General features: G+C 41.4%; 1 protein-coding gene across 2 annotated transcripts in view; it reads left to right on the top strand.

Moving 5' to 3' along the window:
• Positions 1–25,898, top strand: part of scube1 (signal peptide, CUB domain, EGF-like 1) — a 102,433-nt gene that overhangs the window by 34,219 nt on the left and 42,316 nt on the right. For both annotated transcript variants that reach the window (XM_041030251.1, XM_041030250.1), the window contains exons 4-6: positions 413–547; positions 22,299–22,427; positions 24,747–24,863. In XM_041030251.1, the coding sequence (XP_040886185.1) occupies positions 413–547; positions 22,299–22,427; positions 24,747–24,863 (381 nt within the window). The remainder of the gene's footprint in view (positions 1–412; positions 548–22,298; positions 22,428–24,746; positions 24,864–25,898) is intronic.

The following is a 25,898-nucleotide window of genomic DNA, read 5'->3' as shown; positions in this document are numbered from 1 at the left end:
GATCCCTGTTAAAATCAGTCAAGGGTGTTACATATTTCCAGTTCACTTCAGCCCCATCAAAATGCCCTATTGGAAATTTACTGGCCTTTCAGTGGCACATTGGGGCCCTATAAACACACTCGTGTACCAGTATGTGCACATAACACACTCACACTCTCGCACACATCTTTAGATAGACCTTTGTAACCACCTAGTGCCAGGTCCCCTCTGTGTGTGTGTGTGTGTGTGTGTGTGTGTGTGCGCCCGTGTGTGACCCTTGCATTCCCGACTCTGGTGTCATCCCTCTCATCAGACATTTCCCGGCACATAAACTCTTGCTGACATATGTTTGTTTATGAAGTCTAATGGGCTGCTGTTCTACCAAGTTGCCATGGCTGACCTTATCTCTCTGTCTGTATCCCCATTCGAACAGATGTGGACGAGTGTCTGGACAACAATGGTGGATGCCAGCAAGTGTGTGTCAACACTATGGGAAGCTACGAGTGTCAGTGCAAAGAGGGTTTCTTCCTCAGTGACAACCAGCATACCTGCATCCACCGCTCTGATGGTAAGGCCTGGACAGATTGGGAGAGAATGCTGTGAGAAAGTGTGTGCTCTTTGTTTCCAGTTTTTGAAAATGAATTACTTGAGGGGAGCATGTAGGGTTTTAATTCAGGGTCATATGAAGCTTCTTGTTGTGGTGTTAGCTTACACTTTGAGTTCAAAGTGTCATCAGTCTTATAATCAGAAGGAGTTAAGCTCTCAATTCATAGATCTCATGTTTCTGCTTTGAAGGAATACCAAGACCATGACTTAGCGAATGGAGGATATCTGAGACTGTAGGGGAATATCTGGCAGAACTGTTGGCTGTTGCCTACTTTTGTAGCATCATTTCGCAGGGATGCTTCCAAAGGTGCAGCAGGCGCCAAGGCAACAAGGTGTCAGTCAATGGAGTTGCTCATCTGATCTAGTGCTTTCACTCCAGTGTGGATAGAGCAGAACTGAGGTTGATGGTGGCTTTTGCAAGCAGGCAGAAGGGTTGTGATTCCGCTGCTGGCTTCTTGATTTTGGTGACATTAGTGTCAGATAAATTCTTATATTTTCACTTTGCCTGACTAGATTCATTACATAATCTTGAATGTGATGTTGCTGATGTTGATCCTTATCTGTCATCACATTTGATTGGTTGCAGGGCATGTACATCAACACATTTTGTCAGTGTATGGAGTACCCTTTGCCAAGGAGTCTTGTGTTAATTAGCAAAAAATACATCCAGCTCAGACATCCACCTTGTTCGCAACCAACACATAACTAATTTGTGAAATTAAATTCTACATTTTATAACTTAATATTTTATAACATGGGACTTGATTTTCATTAACACATCTGCTGAGTTATATTTAAACAGATTATGGAATATCAGAATATCTGAAAATATCAGTTTCTGTTATTTTGGAATGAGCTATAATTTAAGACAGGAGTATGGCAACTCCTCATCTCAGAGTGTGAGAGAAAGAGAGAGGGACTGCTGGTGATTGTGAACCCTAACCCTTTTGTTTTGATCATTTTTCTTCATGAGCTATATTTCAGTTTGCAGAATAAGTCTCTGTTCCGCAGCACTTTATCTGATCTTTTCCTGGGATGCACAGCTGGATAATCAAAAGGGTGATAAAGAAAAACTTCACGCCCTTCCATTAATTGTATTATCAGATCAAAACGTTAGCTTCTCCAGGTTGGAGGCAGGTAGCTCCTTCTGGCATGTGCTAATTTTTGACACTTTTACTGTGTCAGGGGAGTAAGGGGGGGCACTTGAAAAGTCCAGAGGAGTTTTCTAGCAAAGTTTATTCATACGCTTTATCTCCCAGTGGAATGTGAAAAGGAGAAAACAAGCCCTCACTCCCTGGTGGTACATCCTGAGATCTCTGAACTTCTGGTCAGAGATCTCAGGATGTACCAACAGAGATCTCTGACCAGAGATCTCTGGTAGTACTCTGGTGGTACATCCTGAGATCTCTGAACTTCCGGTCACTCACCGTTGATATCTTTGTGGAATTTGTGATTGAAAGGGGCGGTGTCCTCATGACAGTCTTGGTACTCATTGTGTAACACTGAACAAAACAGTGTTACACAACGAGGGATTACATTGTCTAACATGAATGGACCACTTTTGGTGGAATGACTTGTTGTAAAACATTTATTCAGGTGGAGTGAATTCCCTGTCTTTGACTGTGTCAAATGCAGAGTCCAGTTTTAAATGTTTAGTCTTATTGTCTTGAAAGTCTTTATTGTTTCATGTATTTTTTCTGACATTTCTTTAAATATAATGATGTAAGCATGGGTGGATTACAAGTCAATGGGCCCTTGAACACAGACATGTCAAAAGCCCCCCAAACCTCCTACATAGGAACAAGACCCCAAGACTCGAAGAAACATTTTGTTTAGTGTATTCTGGATGACCCAAACACTGTGTGTCTCTTTGTAGTTGTTTTGCATCGCTTTGTGGTCCCTTTGGTATCTCTTTGTGGCCATTAGTCATTTTGTAATTCTTTCTAATCTTTGTGTCTCTTGGTATCTGCTTTCTGTGTGACTATTTTGCATCTCATTGCAGTTGTTTTGCATTCGGATGGGCAGACAAAGCCTCATGAACTTCTGTCGTGTCTTTGTCATTATAGCAGCCTTTAGAGTGTAGTCTCCACATCACTTGTTCATGCACTTTCTTTTGTGTTTTAACCCCTTAACACTCCGGCCAAATTTGCCCAAAACGTCTGTCAAAAATATACCCAAATTAAATTCAAAGCTGTTCTTGAGCCCTTAGGAGTACATTCAAAAGTTTGGTCTCTTTGTGAAAGTAACACTCTAAAGTTTTTATTTCAGCAGTCTGATGTACTGTAATTGTAACTGGTATGGAGTAAGAGAATATTAAACACAGAAATTTTTTTTTTCCTCGCCTGGATTTTTTTTGTAAAAATGTATCTTTCTAATAACCTGGGCTTGTAGGTGTGGATTAGATGATAACATATTTCTGTAGTCCTACCCATTCCATGTTAAAATTTCATAGTAATTGTACAAAAAATAACTGTTTTTCAGTGGGTATGTCCAGGTGTTCTCAAGAGCTATCCAAAATGGCCACTTTGGATAGCTCTTGGGCACGCCAGGTGCCAAGTGTATAACTCCTGAATGCTTCAACATACAGATATCAATGACGGCGCTAATGAAAGGTGACACTTAGAGAAATCATATTCCATATCGATTCCTTTAATATATTCATATTCATATTCATAATTAGTAGTACAGAAATAAAGTTATGGAAGAAAAAACACATTGAATGTTCATTATTCTATTGAAACTAAACATGTGCATTATAAGAAATGAGTCAGAAAAAGTGCTAGATGGTCGGAAATCAACACCTTCATGTGAATGAAACACACAAACTATTCACAGCAAACTGTTTACATATTTACAATTTCACCTTCCTAAGTTTGGCTGCCTGGTTAGCTCAGTTGGTAGAACATGAGACTCAGTCTCTCAGGGTCGTGGGTTTGAGCCCCACTCTGGACGGCACCACCTCACCAGGTGGCCACTCTGCTTTTGTTTTTTGTTTTTTTCGTTCACGTGATTGGTCAACTACCTGACGTGAGGCGTGTCTGCACTGAGTCGGGGGGGGGGGGGGTAGTGGGGGTAGCGGGGGTTACAGACACAGGAGAGAAACAGAGAGAGAACAGCCCCTAAAGAGACAACTTGCTGGGAAGGTGACAAAATGAGTGACCGCGGGAAAATTAATTCATTTTACACGTAATTTTACATTATTTTGTTAGTAAATTAATTTAAGTAACAAAAAAAAATCTGCGGAGCCCCTTGGGAGCCGAAAGAACCGGCACTTTTTAGTGAGCCGAGCCATAAGAAAATCACTACTGTTTTTACGCACGTGCGCACGACTAGCTGATTGTTAATTCATTAGAGTGCTGTATCAGTTGTGGTCATTCCTAAGTGCACAGATGTACAATATCAAGTAAATATGGAAATGGGTTCGGCTATAATTTGCTGCAATCAATGGAAAGAATATGGCAGTGGGCCTTACAGTCAGAAATACAAGAGGATTTGAGGGATGTGCTTTGTGAACATGGGGCATTTTGTGGTTGTGGAAAAGCATACTTATGTTTTCACTGAAGGTTTTTATTTAAAAATTGAATTTGCACCACAGTGCTGGGCTTTAGGCGGTTTATTTGCTGGCTGACTACTTACCCAGCCTTGGAAAAGATCCTTTCACATGGCACTGAGGATGCTTGCACAGCCATCAGAAATAAGTGGGGATGTGCATGCATGTGACTCATCTAGAACTGGAGCTGGTCCGGTGGCCCTGCCAAATGTGGGTCATTGACATACCTCAGAGGTTGCACAGAGGTTGCATTGTTGTTGAATGTGCCTCAATATTGATGAGGTGTCATTATTATATGACAACTTAGCAGTACATAGCAAACATCAAACCTTACAATTAAAGCAAATGTATATTTACAGTAGTGGACTTATGTACCCGATCAAGATTAAGTGTATCCCTAACTGCAGAATAAAAGATGGCCTTAGGGGTCACTGCAATGGATTACCATCCGCAGATACCATTCCTGATGCAATCTTGTTCAGGGGACCAGTCTGATTTACCACCTGAGCCACTACATTTACCTCATTGGCGGTTAACAGGTTGAAGTGTTCCCACACTCTTCCACTGGTTGTCTCTTTCCGCCAGTACTCACCATGAGATTGAAATGTTGAAACCTCACTTGAGTGTGTCTAGGATATCAAATACTCAACTGCTTCCTTTATGTCTCCCTTTTATCTTGTGGGTTATCAGATAGGGCCAAATCTTCAAACTGTTGAAAGCCCTTCCCTCCCACCCTGGTGGCTAACTGACATTTGAGGCTGCAGACACCATCATCAGTAACATGGCAAAGGCAGCAGCACTGATAGACAGTGGGTGCAAAAACTGTTTGACCCCAATTCCCCGGCATCCCTGACCCATTGTGCTTGTCACATTTAATTTATGGCCTCAATCTGTGGCAACAAGGGACCCTGACAGACGCTGTGATCCTGAGGTGAGGAGGCGTCGCTTCCTACCCCCCCTGCAATCATACACACATTCCCTGAGCACAATACATGCATGCATCCAGCTGTGAATGAAGACAGTGTGGCAGTCAAGTTCAAAGACAGATGAGAGGACGGTCATCTGTCATCTTTGCAACAGCACAAAAAAAGGAGACGCTAGAGGAATGTGGTGAGGGGTGAAGACTAAGAGAGATCAAATAGAGGAAGAGGCAGAGCCCGAGCGACCTCTCCCTTTATCCTCGCAGTTTTTGCCCTGGCTGCTCACAGTTGGTCACAGTGTGGTCAGTGTGAAGGCGTGTTAGGAGCCAGTTAGAGGATTCTCTGTAGAGACGCTCAGAGAAAGAGGTGAAAGAGATGCAGAAATAGAAGGTTTGTGTTTGCTCACTGGAAACCCCATAAACCAGCGTATGAATACATCTCCCTTTCCCTCCCTCTCTCTTCTCCTCTCCTTCAGAACTATTTCAGGAAGTTTTGCCATAGCTCACAATGGGGGAAACAAATTCAGTGACAGCCACAGAGAGTTCCTCTTATGTTATCTGGTGGATTAACAACGTTTTATCACCAAACAAGACCTTAATGCAGGAGACTAGTTACCAAATTTCATGGATTAATTTCCCTTTTTCAACCATGATAAAATACTTGCTCTTTAATAAAGGCTACATGTTTTATTTAGTGTATCGTAAACAAAGCTCTCTAAGTCCTTCATATCTGTCCACCTTCTCCATGCTCTAAATATACTAGAGATCAAAGCTGTTACTGTGTCAAGGCATAGTTCCCACTCCCGTCAGAGGGATGTTCATGGTAAACAAGCAGTGAAGATGCTTGTGGTATATTCCTGTTGCCCTGCTACAGCAGGCTGTCCTGAGTCTTCAACCACTGCCACACAGGCCCTCCACCCCGTCCATAAAACCTTCAATCGGACACTTGTCTTCTCCCTCTCCTGGACAGGAATAGCAGCAGCATCTTGGTGTCCCACAGGAATCTCCTTGCACAGTTTTTTCCCCCTCATTCTCTCCACCATGACTTGCTTCTCTCCCATCCTTAGCTTGTCTCCTCTCATACACTCTCTTTATGTCATCTGCTCAAAACTCTTTTTCTGTCACTTTCTCCTCTCTTCTTCTTTTCTTTTTTTTTGTTTCTGTTGGCTTCCAAAGGTTCCACCTCAAACCAGATTAGGACCTCTCCCATTCATTCATTTTCTCAGGCCACCTTTAATTTATCTTGTGATCCATTGAAGGGACCTGACCCCTAGGCTGGGAACCACTGGACTAAATTAGCTAACAGTATCTAACGGTAACTTGACCTCAAGCAGCTACAACATTGAAACTAAGTCCTCGGCAATGAGCATTTTACCAAAAAAAAAAAAAACTTTTACGGTCTGAACCCTTTTTGTTACATTTAGAACTCTTTTGTGGACATTTTCAGAGTCTTGTTTAGTTTGTTAAGTTTTGTTTATAGTTCCTGTTTTATTTTGAAATCATGGCCCTTGTGTATCTTGTCTTGTCCTACTTCCTGTCTTTGTCTTGTTTCCTTCCATTTGTGATTGTCTGCCCCGCCCTAATTGGTTTCGCCTGTTGTCCATTGCCTTGTGTATTTAAGTCTCGTCGTTTCCCTATGTTCTTGTCAGTTCGTCTGTGTCCATGCCCGAGTCTGTGCCTGTTTCGATACCCAAGTCTGTGCCTGTATCAGAGTCTGTACCTGAGTCTGTGTCTTCCCCTTGTTTGTTCCCATACCTGTGCCTAGCGTTTTTTTTCCCCACCTCATGGACTTACCTTGGTTTCCTGTTTTCATGTAAGAACTTTTGTATTTTTTTGTTTTGTTCCTGAGTATTTTTTCTCCCATGTGGATGATTTGTGGTTTATTAAAAGACTTTTAGTTTACTCCTTTTGCTTGTCTTGGAGGTTATTGCGTTTGGGTCCAAGTCCTTGCCTTCCCTTCGTGACATGTATAGTTCTTTTGATACCTTAAATGCATTTTGCCAATAAACCTTCTGTACTTTTACTTAAGCAGAATTTTTGAACGCAGTACTTTTAATGGATTATTTTTACAGGGACTTTTACAACAATTTATATCACGTCACCTGACTTCCTCATTTGCTCTTGCCATAATCACTAGGGCCACTAGTGGTCGCCTAACAATAAAACGTAACTATGAGTCGGAATAACTGTTGGACAACCTGTCGACAGTTTTGCTTTTTTATGACGTCTCATTATTTATTTTCATGCAAACAGCAAATAATTTCCTGCGAGAACATGTTATATAGACACTAATAAACTAATAGAAGTCAAGGCCTTTACTCCCATTCATGACCCCAACTTGGTATGTTGTGAGTCTATATGTACAGTATGTGAGGTGTGCTGAAGACCTGCTTCACCTGCACACTTTCTCCAGCAGGCAAAAAAAAATCATGCAGTACTTAGCCGCCAAACTCCTGTCACATCGTTTCCTGTTGTGGATTAACCTAGGCGTGTTCATCTCCAAAAACCTGTGGAGAGCTAAATACAATAGAGCTTTTTAATTGTGTGCTTGTATGTGTATCCTGGCAAGTGACAGCTAGTCTGTTTAAGACATTTAGCAAGAAATCTAGACTTGTTGTCTGCTCTTAATGTCACCTTGACGTGCCATGTTCACCATAACTGCAGCAGTAGGGAGTTCTGGGCTTCTCAACCAGCTTCTCAAATTCTAGTCTGGTGGATACAAATTATTACACTCATTTTGTGTGTGTGTGTGTGTGTGCATATGTGTGTGAGGACAGATAGTTTGTGTTAGATTGTTGCTTTGCATATGGTAAGTGTCAGCTCGCGGCTCATTTCTTTCTCCCCCCCTTTCCCTGACACTCGCCTGGGGGATAATAAAGCCTAGCAACAATTGTTTGTTCCATTATGGTGTGTTTCCACTCTGTTGTGCTTCACAGCTCTGCCTGAAGCACAGTCCAGGCGAGAACCAAAAACTCCACACAAACTCCCAAACACAAATTGGGGGGGTGTGCAGGGGGACCTGTGACCTACAGGTCTACATGACCACATGAATCAGGTATAGCTCACAGGCCCAACAATGACATGCATACAGAATTTGGGGATCCTTGCCATAAATAATTGTTGTGTAGGTGTTATTTAATAGTTCACTGTTTTGCAGTCCTGTGTGATTTGCAGCAGCAGTGCAGAGTTTGATTAGTTGCAGAGTAGTGTTAGGTATCACATTGATGCCTCAAGAGTTGACCAGGTCTGTCCCTATGTCTGATTTATTAATTGTACCTTTTGGACAGTGTAGCCCCCCCCCCCCCCCCCCCCCCCCCCACCCAACCACCAAAACAGAGTGAAAATAATACGCTTGTAAATTCTTCTCTGAGCTCAACACCAAAATTCTCTGGCAAAGTTTGGAGCTGGCAGTGAGCTGGGAACTTTAAACACCATCTCATGCGGACGCCATGCCTGGTGTTCCAAGAGAGTGTTTTGGTCGCAAGAGTGAAGGTCTCTGTGATGACTTGATGATTCTTAATAGTGGACTGTGGACAAGAAAAACACACTTTTTTGATTGGGAAAGAATCGACAAAGAAGGCTGACGCCGTAGAGTTATTCCAGATCAGCCCAGTTTTTAAGGTGCATTTTTAAAATTCTTTCCTATTTTCCTAACTTTTTCCTGACAGTTTGAAAAATCATTAGGTGGCCGCTCAGGCCTGTGGGTATGAGTGTAGTGCTAGTTGGGGGAGGGGAAACGGTAGCTCCTCAGTCCAGTCAACAGTCCAGAACGTAGAAGGATATTCAGCTTTAATTCATATGTGACAAAGACAAACAGTAATTTAGCAAATTTGAGAAGCTGAAAGCAAAGGGTTTTTGTTTTTTTTTTTGAGCTGGAAACTCAATGAATCACTGACACTATTAAATTATTAATCATTTAAATTTAAAGATCATAAATCATATCACATTTTTGAGATAGATCTCACTGGAAATAGTCCCCTAATCATTGGTATCCTCATTGGGTAACTCTTAAAGTACCCCCCGCCCCCCTTTAGCATTTCTAAGCAGCATATAAACATTTAATTATTAATCAATATTAATTATCATTAATAACTGAGTTTTAAGTTCTTATAGATTGTTAGAAACCAGTTATTACATGTTTATTTACTGATTTAACAGGGATATAAAGTGTTGTCATGATTTGAAATGATGACACAGTGCATAATATGTGTATACAGTGTGCCATGTGTTGGGAGAGAGGACGGCAAAAAAAGCAGGGGATTCTGGGGGCAGGAGATGGGGGAGGTGTGCGTATTGGTGGGGGTGGAGGGGGAGAGAGAAAGAGAAAAATAAACACAGAGAGACAAACATAGTGGAGTGGACCAGTGGAAGTTGCATGTGTTTATTTGGAGTTGTGTGAGGAGAGGAAGCAGACTGAAGCTGAGGCTGCTGCCGCACTTGTACACACACACACACACAGATGCACACACATCCATGGACGCAGACGCACAAATATGCAGTCACGCACAAACGCCCACATGCACAGCCATGCGCACGTCCTTTCCGCGACGGAGGAATTCTCACTTTAAACAAACCAAAGCAGGAAATTGGAGGCGCAGGGAGCGTTTAAATGACAGCCCATGGGCACGTGGGAACTCTTTAAGTACAGGGAACTTGGTCTACCTGGCTGTTATCGTCATCAGTTACAAACATCATCAAATGCTACATATGCTTCACCTACCATACACCTACACACACTGAGAGCCAGGTGTCAAAGTGGGAATAAAAATTGGCCCAGGACTTTTGACTCAGACTGACCAACCACTGACCCACCCATGTTGGTGGTGCAGTAGTTAGCACAGTCGCCTCGCAGCAAAAAAGATCCTGGGTTCATCGGCTGGGGCTTTTCTGTGTGGGGTTTGCATATTCTCCCCCATGCTACAGTGGATTCCCTCCAGGTACTCTGGCTACCTCCCACAGTCCAAAGACATGCAGATTATAGGTTCATTGGCAACACTGAATTGTCCATAGGTGATAATGTGAGTGTGAAGAGTTGTTTGTCTCTATATGTCAGTCCTGTGATAGACCTCTTAAGGGTGCACCTCTTGCCCAATGAGAGGATAAGCAGAATGGATGATGGATGGGTGGATGTCTTATTCCACAAAAGTGGTGCATGAAGAAAAATGGAAGAAAACAAAGACCACTTGACCATTCTGTGAGTTTAGACATGCTGAAATGTAAATCCTCTCTAGAACACTGTGGATTCCCAATGTCTTTGTAAGACTTTTGAGTCGTGCATTGACTGGTAGACAAAAAGCAAAGTGTTTTCTTAACTTAATTATGTTTTGTAAATGCTTTTCTTTGGTCATTGGCCTTGCTGTGGACCCATTTGGTAAATGGACATACAGGAAACAGAACACAGAGAGTCATCATGAAACATCTTATTAGATACATTTCATAGTGTTCAGTTTCCCTAGTAGGGGTCAGACTTTTAGGGAAATACAATGCAGTTAATGAACTACTCCCCTAAATGGCACTGGTATTATCCTTTAATTTTTGAGGGTCTGAATAAAATGGTTGCCTGTTTGTGTTTTGTATAACCCCCCCTCCAGATGTCCTGGTGATTAAGTCCAAAAACCATAGTCTGTCATAACGACAGAGGTGCTAAAAGTAACCAGTGCTTTCCTTCGTAAGCACCCATTCTTCCTTCATCTTATAAATACTTATTATTTAAATATTATTCCAACTTGTGATTTTAACTTTGAAAACAGGCTCTTATGAATGAGCAACATCTCTCTGAGGTAAACAGGAGTTATTTACCTGTCAGTGGAAGGTGGAATTTATGTTTTTTCTTCTCTGTTCTGCTCTTTTTCACCCTCAAAAGATATTTTTAGGGCAGAGTTTGCCTTTTGGTCAGTGGAAATGTTTAATACCAGGGTATGGAACTGAGCTGGTGTGTAGCTCCTGCTTGGTAGCAAACAGAAAATGTTGGGAGTGGAGACACAAACATACAGGCATACAGTGGCCTCATAAAGTAGTCAGACTGCTTCGCTTTTTTCACTTTTTAGTATTTAATTTTAAATACTAAAAAGTGAATTTACCATTTTTATGCCTCCGTGCCTGTGATGGCTGTAACTGGAGGCATTATGTTTTTGGGTTGTCTGCCTGTAGGTCCAGTTCAAATTTGGCACAAAATGTTCACTTGGACTTATTAGATTTTGGAGGTCAAAGGTCAAGGTTCCTGTGACCTCATGTCTGTGGCCCTTCTATCTCTGTTTTTGGCCATAGCTCAAAAGTTCATACAGTAATAATGTCAAAATACACTTTTTACTCAGTTTTACTTCAAAAAATCTTCACTATATAATAGTATATGAGTCTGTCAAAATGAATTTATTGGACATAGTTTAGAAAGGCATACAGACCAAAACCAAGCCATGAAGTCTAAGTAACTCTCTGTAGATCTCTGTGATAAAATTGTGATCAGGCATAAATCGGAGCAACCATTTCTAAAGCTTTGATTGTTCCGAGAAGCACAGTGACCTTACTCATTGTGTAATGGAATAAGTTTTTGAAACCCAGACTCTTCCTAGAGTTGGCTGTCCAACTAAACTATGTTGCTGTGCAAGAAGGGCCTTGGTCAAGGAGGTACTCCAACACCCAGCTTCAGAAGTCCTCTGCAGAGGTGGGAGAACCCGTGAGAAGAACGACCATCTGAGCAACACTCCATGTCATTTGAGTAAATGACATATGACGGCTCGCTTGAAGTTTGACAAACTGCGTATAGAGGACTCAGAACATGAGAAAAAAGATTCTCTGATCGGATGAAGTAAAAACGCAAAATTTTAGGCAGAATTGCGACCACCATGCCTGGTGAACACCAGGCACTGCTCATCACCTGGCTAATGCCATCCTTACAGTGAGTCACGGTGGTGGCAACATCATGCTGTGGTGGTGGGGGGTCTTATTACCAGTAGCGACAAAGAGACTGGTCAGAATTGAGGGAAGGATGAATTCAGCCAAATATACAGAGGTCTTGAAGAAAATCTGTTCCAGAGACCACACGACCTGAGACTGGGGCGACGGTTCACCTTTCAGCATGAAGCATGTTCCAAAGCATTCAGCCAAGACACTGGAGTGGTTTGGGACAAGTCTCCGACCGTCCTTGAGTGGGCCCAGCCAAAGCTGAGACTTAAACCCCATCGAACATCTGTGGAGAGATCTAAAATGACACTTCACAGATGCTTCCCATCCAATTCTGACAGAGCTTGAGAGGATCTGCCAGGAAGAATAGGATACACTGCCCAAATCCTGGTGTGCAATGCTGGTAGACCTACCCTCGAAGACTCGAAACTGTAACTACTGCCAAGTACAAAGCACAGAATTAAAGATCTTTTGAAGTTGAATATTTTTGAATAATCTAGCATTAAGTGTAGATTTATGGGCAGTATGTCAATTTTAGCCATTTAAAATAAAATCTACAACACAGTGAAGTGTGCAGAAAGTGAAGGTGTCTAAATACTTTCCCAAGCCACTGTATATCCATGAAGTAAACCTCCTTCTGTGTCATTATTTCACAGCTTTGTGCAGGAAACTAACATCTGCCTCAGCCAGAACAAGTCTGACACACACACACACACACACAGACACACACACACACAAACACACACACTTGTATTTCTATCTTTTTGAGGATACTCATAAGATGTCATAACACATTCCCATTCCTTAGCCCCTTACCCTAACCTTAACCATCAAAACTTAATGCCTAACCCCCAACCCTTACCCTTATGAACCTTCAAACAGCCCTTTGAAGATGTGTCAGAAGGTGAAGGCAGGCTAAAATGTCCTCACTTTCTCAAAATGTCCTCACTCCAGTGGTATAAAACTCAAAATGGTCCTCACAATGTGTAAGCATGCAAGTGCACACAAACACTTTGTAGTCATACTACCACATGAAAACAGGGCTGTGTGAATCAAACAGCTCCCCGTTTTCCCTCTTTTTAACATTAGCAGCTGGACTCTGTTAACATGACACAGTGAACTCTGGTTCGCCTGCTCTCTGGCCTCCATGCAAATGTTGCTGCTTTGACGCCATCGCTGTTGAGTACCCTTCACTGCTTTGTGTATTTATATAACCCATACCTGTGGTTTGCAGGTTGTAGCTCATTAACTACAAATTAAAGACACTTTATGTAACTGCTGACCGTTTTCCAGAAAGACCCCATCAGCTTTCCTGCCTTCAGGCAGCCCAGCAGGTTTTGGTTCAGTTCAGTACACTGTTGAAAATCAGCTTGCAGGGACTTGCTTGATATAGCCAAGAAAGTAATCATTCATTCTAATCCAATTTTATGTGTTATTTTGTCTTTAAGGTTGGACCTTGAGCTTTGCATCCAGTAGTAACATTTGTGCCAGCCTTTTTGGGAACCAACTCTAGAATCTGCTTCTTAATAGGATGTATTTCATTTTAAAACAGAATGCAGGGACAAGACATTAGCAATGTACAGGAAGTTTGATTTGAGGATGTGCAGAAAGGTTGTACCCATTACTGTAGCATGTGGTACCAGGGGATTGTAGGATCCTCTGATGATGTACACCTGTACTTTTGCAGAGTAAGGATGTTCTCCAACTGAAATGATGCCTTCTTCAAAACCGTCAAAGGTGGGACTGAGTTCAGCAGCTGATTTCTGAGTTGCTTTCTCTAGCACCACCGCCATCCCTGTGGTGACAGAGTGGAACTGACACATTTACATTTTCAATATGTAACTGCTTCCACTGGATCTCCGGAATAGATTAGCCACCATACATCACAGTGTTACAGGCAGGTTCAGTGTAGCAGTGACGTCTACTTCCGGACGTATCTGTACTATGTCCTTGAAATGTGATTACAGTATTCACCTACAGTGCTTTTTCCTTTCAGCCTTAATTGTTTTTTTGGATTCACGGAAGTGGAAGATAGATTAAAATATTTTTGCCGCAGGTTTCACAACAATTCAGGTTTGGTTCCTTTTGCCTTCTGCCACCAGTTTAGTGCTTTAATTCAACTGGTTCCTGTCCAACTACTCTTTCATGATTCACAATGTATGATGCAGCATCAAAATTTTCTAGCATAGTGATCATGCTAATGTCTCAAAATAAAAGTTTCTCCCTGGTGCTGTGATTTGTAAAATTAGATCTAAATACAAAAAGAGAAAGCAAAAGAATGAGGGAGTGGGATCTGTGCATCCGTGTGTGTGTGTGTGTGTGGTGCTTGCTTCCTCTAGTGTTTAAAGAAGAGATTGTGAGGGGTTGGTAGAAAGGCACAGCCCTTATGTAAAGGAGTTCAATGCAGCCAGTTGAAGAAAGGCTCTCATTGAAATTCATGGCTTAGCACCTATAGCTCTAGACCAAGTGAGAGAGATTTCAATTAAAATGGCAGCTACAAGAGCGTGCATGGAAAAGTGTGTGTGTGGGGGGGGGGGGGTTATTAAAAACTATCCCCATGCTGTGTGTGGGTAAATTTTGGGTGCAGAGACTCAGCTGCTGACTTCCAGAGAAAATTGAATCTGCCGACTGGGTTCATGAGAAAGTAGGTGCATCACAAGCACGCATTAACCATGCACAAGGCACTCCACATGACAAAGCAGTGATGTAACAGCTGCTCTCATCCGGTCTGCAGCAGTAGCCAGTCGTCTTCTGTGAAGAGGAAGCTGTAATGAGACAGAGCTGTTCCGGTGGTTTGATTTAGTCTTTGAGGCTTTTTTAAAAAAAGGTTCATGTTTTAGAAGAGGCCTTCTTTAGAAGTAGAGGTCTACATGGGTGGTTTTGTGCGTGCGCCATCTAGTCACAGTACAAACACTGACAAGCATGCACATGGTCATTATAGCAGGTATGAATACAAACACACACAACACACAACTGTGTCTTTATTCACTCTCATTCAGCTATTTCTCTGATAATAAGCACAACGTGTGTAGCTTGTCTCTGGACTGGTAAAAAATCCTACAAATACTTACAGCTTATGCATAGAGAGAAGAGTTTGTGTCCTTAGTCACAGAACTGTGACACTGACTTCGACGGCATAGACTCAGTTAAACACTTTTGAGTTGAAACTGTCGATTTGATGTACAGAAAAAAAATATTATATTTCAATATCATACCTATCATAGATAAGCTGGGTATTTATATTTTCTGGATTCCTGGTTTTAATACATCTCCTCTCTTTTAGTATTTTATCTTATTTTATCTTTCTTTGTTTTTTTAATCTGTTTTCCTTTTAATACTGCACCTTGATTTCTGGTCTTTGAAATCTTAGATTTTTTCTTTTTAAGCATTTTCTTATTGTTTTTCACACATTTTCACTTTTATTTTTAATTTTATTTTATTATTTATCATTTTTGTATTTTATTTTGAATTTTAAAAAATCCTACCTGGTGTTTCCTTGTTGCGTATTTATGATAGTATTTCCACCCCTCGTTTAAAGGGCTGTTTAAGAGTTAAGACTTGCTTTTAGGGTTCAGGTTCAAATTGGGTTTTGGTTAGGGTCAGGCATTCAGTTTTTTGTAAAGTACTTTTTGTTACAATGCTTTGTATGAAGAGTACTGATTGATTGATTGATTGATTCATTCATTCATTCCTTCATTGGTTGACAAGTAAATGCAAGTATTAAATGTATTTGTTGACACTTGCAGTGCTGGAACATTTAAATGTAAAATGGTTACTTTTTTGACCCAGGAAGTGTTAATGCTATGATGGTAAGAGCTTACTGAAATCCAAATATATAGAACTAAGCTCTTAATATGTTCTTTTCCTTTCTGTCTTCTTCTTCAAGCTTCATTACATACAATGACAAGACAATACAATGATGTGCATTTGTAGTGTTTGTATGGTTCCTTCACATGATTCAGTTTTTAAATGTTGCAACATCTTTTCTTCACTTAAAAGTCACTTTGCTTCACAGTTGACTGTGAAACTGTGAAATCTCTCTTTGTCCCTGGTGACGATCAGGCTGAGAGAGACTGGGGTTCAGCATCACCTCATTCCTCACCAGCCTCAGAGGAAACGGGGAGGAGAGCGACTACAAGCCTCTAAATTATTCTATCCTTTATCTGTCTCTGTCTTTCACTTCATTCCTCTTTTCCTTTTTTTCTTTTTGTTTTTTACTGTCTCCATTATACTTTGCCAGCCAGACTTTCGGGGCTTTGGGGTGTAACACCGCAAGAGTCAGATTCTAATAACACGGCTGTGATATACTTGGATCTCATCTGGTGTCAGAGCTCCTGAGAGAGATATGTGTGGAGAGGTGGATAAAGAAAGGCAGGCAGAGTGAAAGGCAAAGACAGACATGGGATAATAAAAAAGACAGTGGAGAGACTGTGCGAGAGACAGACTGTGTCCTGGGGGCTCTTACTGGGGCCATGAAGATGTGTCTCTGTGTTTTATCTGGACCTGCTGGGGCTCTCGATCAGGAGCTTCAGTAGTCGTAAACCTGTTGACCTCCCTACTCTAAACAAAAGCTGCACAGTGGAGCTGGAAAGACGAAACATCAACCTTCTCTCCGCTTTTTCATCGCTAAGTGAAGAATTGCAGTCAAAAGAGGCATAGGCACCACATTACTGTAAAGACTGTTTGCATTTTCTGACCTAAAAGGATTCAAATCAAAAATACTTTACATTTTACTCAGTTTCCCAAATCAGAACATCAGGTTTTGGATTTGTTTTTCCCCTTCATTCCAGGCATCCACTGATTTCAGTTACTCTCTGGAAATTAATTTTTATTATCCTTTTGAACATGCTGGAGTCTGTGGTCTTGTGAGTCACTTTTGAGGTAGTTTGACAGGCCTTGACATTTTTATTTTATCTACAAAATATTGGTCTCAAAGTGCTAAATGTGCTTCTATTCAGCACAAACTCAGCACCAATAATCTGAGAGCTGTAGGTCAACTGTAAACACACTTTTCAAAAATCTATTCTTACAGAGGCTGAGATATTGCAAGAGAATAAAGAAACAGACAGAAACACATTATAAACATTTCACGAAATTTAAGCTATTAACCTTGTAAATATAATTCTAAGTATATGTGTGAATGCACACACACATATTCATTAGGGGCTGAGCCCCTGAAGGGCTGGTATTAGACCCCTGTTTTAGCTATAAGATGTGCTGCGCCTGTGCAGACTTTACAGAGGTAAAATAATTCAGTGTGTTTTTCAAATGCTCAAAATATGTTCACCAAGATTAATCCAAAAATGTTAATGTTACTAATCTACATGTAACCCTTTTAATGGCCAACGGTAGCTAAATGAAACTGGTCAACAAAGTGTGGTTAACCTAGCCTGGGATATACCCTGGACTTGGGGTAGAGGGAACCTGTTGCAGGTTTTATGAGTGAGTGATCAACAGTCACAAGGGTCCTTAACTTCTATGTGCAACAATTTATGAAAGGGAAGAAGTTGAGTTAGTAACATGTATTAATGGGATATGAATGAGAATGGATAAAGAGAGAGAGGAGCTCAGTGCATGATGGGAAGTCCCCCGGCAGTCTTAAGCCTATAGCAGCTTAACTAGTAGATGGTTCAAGCAAAGCCTTAGCCAGAACCTCCTCTTAAACATGGAGAGGGTGTCTGACTCCCAGACCCAAACTGGGAAATGGTTCCACAGAAGAGGAGCCTGATAACTGAAGGATCTGACACCAATTGTACTTTTGGAGACTCTAGGAACCACTAGTAGGATTGCATTCTGGGAGCGCAGAGTTCTAGTAGGGTAATGCATTAATAAGTCTCAGTTTTGCGAACCTGTTAACAGGACTGGTAGTTTTTAAGTATATGTAATATAGTCGCATTTGTTTTGGGTTTTTTTCTCCATATGAAGGGGGCCTCTGTCTGTCTGTGCATCAGCAGGTCAACACTGACATTAAGCTAAACAGAGCTCAACATCAGATCGGGGCTGATGTAGGGACCCATGTGGGTTATTCAGGCCTGACAAGTGAATGTGTCAGTGATCAGGGGCTTTGTGTTTCAGCCTCTCTACCTCGTCACTTCGGACACGTTGAGAGGCCATGGTTCGTGGCCGCCGCTCTGTTTGCTGTTTTAGACTCAGCTGTGCTGAGTGCTGGGCCTGTGTCCTTACTTCTCCCACTGCCTCAGTTTATTTGACTTCTCCAGGGTTTAAACTGATTGTAGATACATTGCTTTCTTATGAGTTTAGTTTTCAAACAGGGTCAATGTATGCTTTGGCAAATCTTGAAAGTTTGTTTTACCCCTCAACTATGTTGTTCAGCTAGTTTTCTGGATTGTGCAGGGGTTGAATTTGACTGCTCATCAGTACCTGTTTACATTTAAGGTTAAATGAAATATATTGCCAGAATTATATAATGTTGAACAGAAGGTAGAAAAGGGTTTGATCTTTTGTTAATCATGTAAATTCACAATTTCTTTTAAAGATTTGGCTCCTTTGATTTTGGACTTTGATGGAATGGTCCTGTTGGGAGTGGACAGCTAGAATGGTGTTGTTTAAGAAAGACCTTTTTGTGAAGGGGACTCTCTTGAGGGAATGGCCCCCTAATGAGGTACTTGAAGTGCTCTTGGGCCCCATGAAGGGACATTATTCACCATGGGGACCGGGTGGGGTGGGGGGGGGCGTTCTTGAAAAACCTTCTACATGGTGCTTGGATTGGTTCAGAGAGACAATGCTGAACCACAGCAACTTTACAGCCAAACACCATAATATCCAGAAAACATTCAGTGAGCACACATAGCATCACACTAAATTTGTTATATTTATAACAGGATATATCTAGACAATTCAGATCTGTATTGGGATTTTAATCTGCATACAGTACTCCAGTCCACCCAGCTGACCCTCCTGCAGTTCCGACTACCCCCGGCAGATGCCCCCAGCAGTCCCGCTACCATCTGACCTGGACTCCTCATTGGCTATGGTCAATGCTGCTGTCTCTTCCCCACCTGTCACTGACAAGTTGTTGATCCATCATGGAACAGCCGAAAAAATTACGGGGAAGGTTCTCCTCTTCCCATCGCTGGATGCTAAACGAGGCTGTGATCAGACAGTCTGGAGGTCTCCTTCACCCAGAGCCAGCAGAAGACCATTTCTCCCAGGATGGAACCTGCCTCCCCTTCACAGCATTTGCCTGTCCAGACCACCCATCCACAGCTGTGATGTTGCCACACTACATGGTCACTGAAAGTGCACTGTTTTGTTCTGTCAGCACTCAGTCTCCATTCCTGTCCTCTCCACTACTACACTGTTAGCCACCAATCCATAATCATGATAAGACAGATTCCTTCTGTGCTTGTTTCTTGCCTGATGCTCCAATTTTAGAAATATGAAGACTCTTGTGAAAAGTCATGAAGGAATGCATTGTGAGTAACATGAGTGCAAGAAGTGCAGCCAAGGAACATGGGAAATTTAACTGATAGTCATGAGGAACAAAGCAAGGGGTTGCCATCTCAGATCATGGGGCAGATACAAAATCTGCTATGGGAGAAAAACTGCTTCTTTCTTCTTACCATCTTTTGTGAGTGAAGACATCTGATTAAGCTGATGTCTATCTACATGTATGCACTCCCTGACTAACTGTTCCAGCTCTTCTCAGAGCTCAGTGATATCTTTGGCCAGTTTCTCCCTCTCTACTCGTCTCGCTGGAAAGCACCAGACCTCCGCGCCCCGCTTCTTTGCTTCCTCCCCCAGCTCCTCTCCACGCTGATGAACATTTTTAACACTTGCCTCGGAGGCATGGTGACCAGCCATGTCCGAGCTGACAAGAAGAAGTCTCAGACCATTAACAGCTGTAAATTAAGACAGAATGTATAATTGGTGGTGATCAAGAAGGGGAAATGTGTCAGGATTTTAGTTTGAGAAAGTCCGACTTCAGAAAGCTTTAAAAAATTGTCTTGTAGTAATGAGAAAAAGGTAACAGTGGTTGGGTGAATGAGACCCAACTGGTGGTTGGATGACTGTTGATGTGTTTTTTAATTATTTTTATCACCTTTTCAACTCCATGGGCCATGAATGCACACAAACAAATGTTTGTGCAAGCTGACCTGACTAAGCAAGAATATTGTGGCAGAGTTACCCTCCCAAAGATAGAAAAGCCGGGTGCAGAACTAAACTCAAATGGCAAAATACACACAGTTCACTACCCTTTGTCAACCTCAGCAAGGTCCACACCCCAAGACATAAGATAGATGAACTTTAAGCAAAAGTTAACTACTTGCATGAATATAGAAATGCTTCCATCCTGGTGTTCATGGAACCATGGCTTGAAAGTCGCTTTGATGATCACATACTCTTTACTGACGGTTTTATTGACACCTTGTTACAAACGAGCTATTGGTAAAATACACAGCCATCATTTGTGAGAGTGTAAAGCCTAAAAGTAGAATTCTTGGCTGTGTTTTTATTCTCATTTACATCCATCCCAACGCGAACAATGCCTCTGTACACATCAAGAACACTGTAGATGGAACTGATTTCACCTGACTCTCCCAATTTTATTTTGCGAGACTTTAAACCACAGTTCCATGGAAAAGTCTGTGAAAGACTTCCAATAATATATGTCAATGTGCCAGACGTTTTGACAAGACTCTTAACAAGTGCTATAGTTTTGTTCCAGGGGCCTACAAATCTCTGCCCCTCCTTCCTCTTGGAACTGCTGATCATAATCTAATTCTCCTTGCACCTGAACACCGACCAGTTGTACAAAGAACAGAGAAAGTGGTCAGCTCTATAAAACAAGGCCCTTGCACTGACTGTGCAAGGCACTGATGCACCAAGGTGGTGTTTTGAATGTTTAAGCTGGAATGTGTTTTTAACACCAGATCTCACTCTAAATTAGTTGGTTAGCAACATCTTGTTGTACATATCCTTCTTCTGACAATTTCCATGGCCTTTGGGTCACAAAAGACCTCAACATTATTCTCAACAATAAGCCTTCTATATGTCCATCACAATTTGTTTTGTAGCTTGGTCATTTTGAGATCAGATTCATAAAAAAAAACTTCCTGACTGACTGACATTACCATCCCCACTGGTATTGCTCGAAGAAATGTTTGTCTTTAGGCCCATGCATTGTCCGAGCAGGACAAGCAAAGTCTAATTTCTGTGATCAATCAATCAATCAAGAACTTTATTTGTCCCCTGGGGGGCAATTCAAGGCACAAACAGTTTACACACAACACAATAAGGCATAGAATAAATAGATAAATGATGCTATAGGACGGAGGTCACTAACAGGCGGACCGCGGTCTGGGTCCGGACCCAGACGCCGTCCTATGCGGACCCAGACCTACCATCAATAAATTATTGAGGGATTCTACATCACGACGAGGCGCTAATATTTTAACCAGCACAGCTTTTCTAGTCTTTACGGTATCTTTTTAGTGGACTTTACAGACCAATTGCATGCGAGTTAAGCCATCCCACGTGACGCAGCTCAGCCAATCAAATTTGAGAGTGAAAGCGCGACTCTGAATACAGAGATAAGAGATGAGTGACAGGTGGAAAGGGAAGCTAACGATACAGGGAGATGACATTTATAGACAAGTGAGCCAGAGACAGGAAAAGAAGACAGAGAGGCGAGTGAGTGGGAGACAGGGAGAGACAATGGCCCTGACACCATTCCAGCCCAGATTTAAAAAAGTTAGAGCTCAGTTCTCTCACTGAACAACAGAAAGTGGGGGCATAAAATATAAGAGGGGAAGAGAGAGAAACTGTAAAACTGTTCAGTTGTTAAGATGTGTTTATATTAATTTATTGTAAAAATTTATTGAGACAGTTAAAGGAAAAAGGGAAACTCAAGCTGCTGGTATTTTATTTTTCTAAAATTAATCACTTTATTTATTTTATTATATATATGTATGTATGTATATATGTGTATGTATATATGTGTATATATGTGTGTGTGTATATATATATGTATATGTATGTATGTTGTTATATATGTTGTTATATATGTTGTTACATATGTTGTTACATATGTTGTTATGTGTGTCAAGGGTTTGCCTTTTACAAGGTGGTGTCACATATCCGCTAGTCAGAGGTTGTTTGAACACTTTGCTTCATTTGTTTTGTTTGTTCAAATCTGATCAAACCACACCCCACAGTCCTGATGAAAATCAGCTGAGATTTCAAGTCTTAAACTCTTTTAAAAGTCTTGATACTTCCTTATTTAGTCTTGAATATTTGATGTTATAGAGAAATACTTAAAACTGAAGCCAGGTTTTCTGTGATTAAAGTCTCACTGTCCTTCTGTCTCTGTCCCCTGCATAGATGGGATGAACTGCATGAACAAAGACCACGGCTGTGCTCACATCTGCAGAGAGGCTCCAGGGAAAGGCGGGGTGTCATGCGAGTGCCGCCCCGGTTTTGAGCTGGCCAAAAACCAGAAAGACTGTACATGTATGTATCGCACTTGACCTCCATACTACCCCCACATCCCCCCACTGACACACACACACGCTACTTTGATTAGATTTTTATTGAGTTACCATTGTGATGGTTCTAAACTGTTCCTGTAATAAACATCTGTAATGGCAATGGCAAGTTCCAGTGGGCTTTCAGAGTTAAAATATGAAAAATCAATCACCAAAATCAGCGAAGCATTTCAGACCAAGCTGAAGGTGCTGAAGGATTCAGTAGAGAGAATTCATGTCTCTAACTCCATCCCTCTTTTTCTTGAATTAAGGGCTGCTGTCTTTGAGAGGGGGAAAATAAGCATTCAGTTACACTTTGTTTGGCAACACATCTTGTTCTCCTCTGAGGCGCTGAGAGTGTAAAAGATTGTGAAAACCTCTGAAAGGCTCTAATGCGCCCCAAACTCCAACCCCCCAACCCCCTCCCCTCCGCTGTGGTAATATTTCATTAGCGGCAAGGGACCCAATCCGCCGGCTTGTTGAGCATGCGGCACAGGACAGTTGTAAACGAGTGACGAGAGAAACGACAGTTCCCAGGTTAGGGATCTGCAACTGCGCAGTGTCATTTTTGTTTTCCGCCTTCACCGATGACAAATGTAAAGGCAAATGAGGAAATAAAAATACTGAACACATCACAGATGGCTCTCATAATGAATGTTTGACAGATCAGCTTTGTTTACAATGGCAAACTCTATTTCAGTTTGTGGATGTTGAAAAGCACTTAGCTGGCAAGTTTGAGGGCCAGGGAACTGAAGTTGAAACCTGTTTTTTCTGGTGGATAAGGGCTAATGTTCCTGAGTTCTTGAAAAGGTCTCAAGAAAAGTTTCTCTTTCTGACTTTTTTCTTCCTTCTCTTTATCTCTCCATCTTTCAACACCTTCCACATACTTTTTTTTTTACCTTCCTGAGAAAATATTTAAAAAACGGAACCTTGTTTCTTTTCCCTCTGACCCTCGTTTTTATCACAGGAGGTTTTCCAGAACCCTGAGAACCTTTAAAAAATGTTTTTACCTGCTTTTCAAACACAATAACATAGACCTAATTTGGTTTCTGTCCCCCCGACTCAGAAATCCCTGCTCTTGTAGTAGTAATTCGTGATGGCTCAGGAACTGTCAGGGAGGAGTTTGTAGTGTTAGATGCTCAAACTCTAGTTTTGCTTCAACCCTGAGTCTAAGGGTCTAAACTGCAGCAAATGGATTTTGTATTAAACCTAATCTCTGCTCTGGATAATGTTCAGATGCAATGTTTTTTTTTTGTTTGTTTTTTTTTTAATTAATGTGCTACATTTATTAACAGCAGCGGAGTCACCAGGAGATTTTAGTGGTGAACATCCAATGCACACAGCTTTCACACCAGAGACCACGGTTCACATCCACTGTCTGTGGGCTAGACAACAAAAGCATTTTGTTCAAGGTTCAGGTGGTGAGTTGGAAGTCGCAGATGGTGGTTAGGTTAGAAAAAAATAAACATGTTGTGTCTGAAGTCACTGTGAACTTTGTATTCAACCACACCAGGATGTTTCCCGAACCTTAACCAAGTGCTGTGAGAGTCTGAACAGAGCCATCCATCCATCCATTTTCTATACCGCGTAACCTCTAAAGGGTCACAGGGGGCTGGCTGAGGCCAATCCCAGCCATCTATCACAAGGATGACATACCCAGAGGGAACCCATGCTAGCTCAGAGAAGAACATGCAAATTCCACAGAAAAGCCTAGGCCGACGGATTTGAACCCAGAGCCTTCTTGCTTTGAGGGGACAGTGCTAATTCTGTGGCCCAGAACAGAGCCGTAAAACAGTTTAACAATGCTGGAGTCGCTACATGTGGATGTTGTGCTGCAAGATCACATATTTTAGGGGAAAACAAACACATCTGTGGGCAGTTTACTGAAATGCTCAGCATCAACGTATCTGCGACATAACCAGATCGCTTTTGTTTTTCGACAGACTCTGGAGGCAAAGCCCAGTCTCACGTGACAGTTTTGTGCGTCCTCCATCCACCGCAACCACCTCTTCATGACTTTGCAGCTGTTAAATAAATGTAGCACTTAATTCATTCAAAAATCAATAAGTTGCCTCCGAACATAATCCAGTCAGCGATTACGTTTCTTGCAAAACATATTTACTGTTGCAGTTTGGTTGTATAGAAATGTAATTGCTAGAAGAGGGTTCCTTTTTTTCTTGTCTCTTTTTTCTGTAACTTCCAATGTTTATCTTCTCCTCTCTTATTTCATATAGCTATTGTAGCTAAATAATTAGTTAGCATTAAAATGTCGTTCAAATTCCTTAAATGTGTTTGTTATCTTCAGTGACGTGTAACTATGGAAACGGGGGCTGTCAGCACACATGCGATGACACGGACACAGGGCCAGTGTGCGGCTGCCATCAGAAATACGCCCTGCACTCAGACAGCAAGACCTGCATCGGTAAGTGACAACCACAATGGCTTTTTCCGGGTTAACACACAAACATAGTCTGATGTTGTCATAGCTGTTTCAGTGTAACATCTGCTGGATGAGAGAAGGCGGTGAGAGGACAACGCTTCTGCGGCATCATCGCCGTGACTAGTGTGGCACTTATAAAGATGTATATCAATTGACATTATCCACAATAAACTTGAATGAGGCTTACTTTGGAATAGTTCTGTGCAAACAATGTAGCGACTGCTGTAATGAAATGCTAATGTTTCATGCAGACTATATTCAGCATCTGAACTGAATTAGTAGAATAAACAAAATGATAAAACATGCTAGCCTAGCAGCATAAAGGCTAATAATGCAACACTCTCTGCTGAAGACCATGCTGTTCTCTCCATGTTGTCAACACAAAATTCTCTTATCCTGAAATATAAGACAACCCCTACCTTTCCAAACCTAAATTTCAGAAAACTTAATGAACAAAAAATATATATTCATGACATATATGTAGATATATTAAGAATTTTGGATGTTAGAGTAAAGATTGTCATTTTTAGGAAGAGTTTTTTTATGTTCTTTTACTTTTTGTGTTAGAACTAATAATTTGAAGGAATGAATTAATAAGGTCTGTGTGCAATTTACCAAAAAAAAAAAAAAAAAAAAAAATCATGGGGTTCAAGTACGGGTAACAGTACAAGCAACAGTCAGTTCTGTCAATAATGAGTAATTTATTAGCGCTATAGTGCATCTAGCTATTCTGGCTTTTCCAAAATGCTAGTGTAACAGTACACGAAACATTGAAAAGTTCATTTTTAAAAAGGTGGAAAGGTCAACTTCAGTTTGGTTCTTGTATGAAGACGAGAGCAGTCACCTTCAGGTGGCACTATGACACCTAAAAGAGGAGGTTTGTCAGGAGGTAAGGTGAAGACAAAATCTAAACCAAATCTCCTACAATTTATGGGTAAATTAAGATTCGGTGTTCACAGCAGTTCAGTCCAGGAAGAAATTCCTGAAGCAGTAGTTACTTGAAGTTCAGAATTTGTT

The sequence above is a fragment of the Toxotes jaculatrix genome, chromosome 22, assembly GCF_017976425.1.
Source record: "Toxotes jaculatrix isolate fToxJac2 chromosome 22, fToxJac2.pri, whole genome shotgun sequence".
In the NCBI taxonomy this organism is placed as follows: domain Eukaryota; kingdom Metazoa; phylum Chordata; class Actinopteri; family Toxotidae; genus Toxotes; species Toxotes jaculatrix.
Note: the sequence above shows the minus strand (reverse complement) of the source record. Positions and strands in the feature narration are given on the sequence as shown.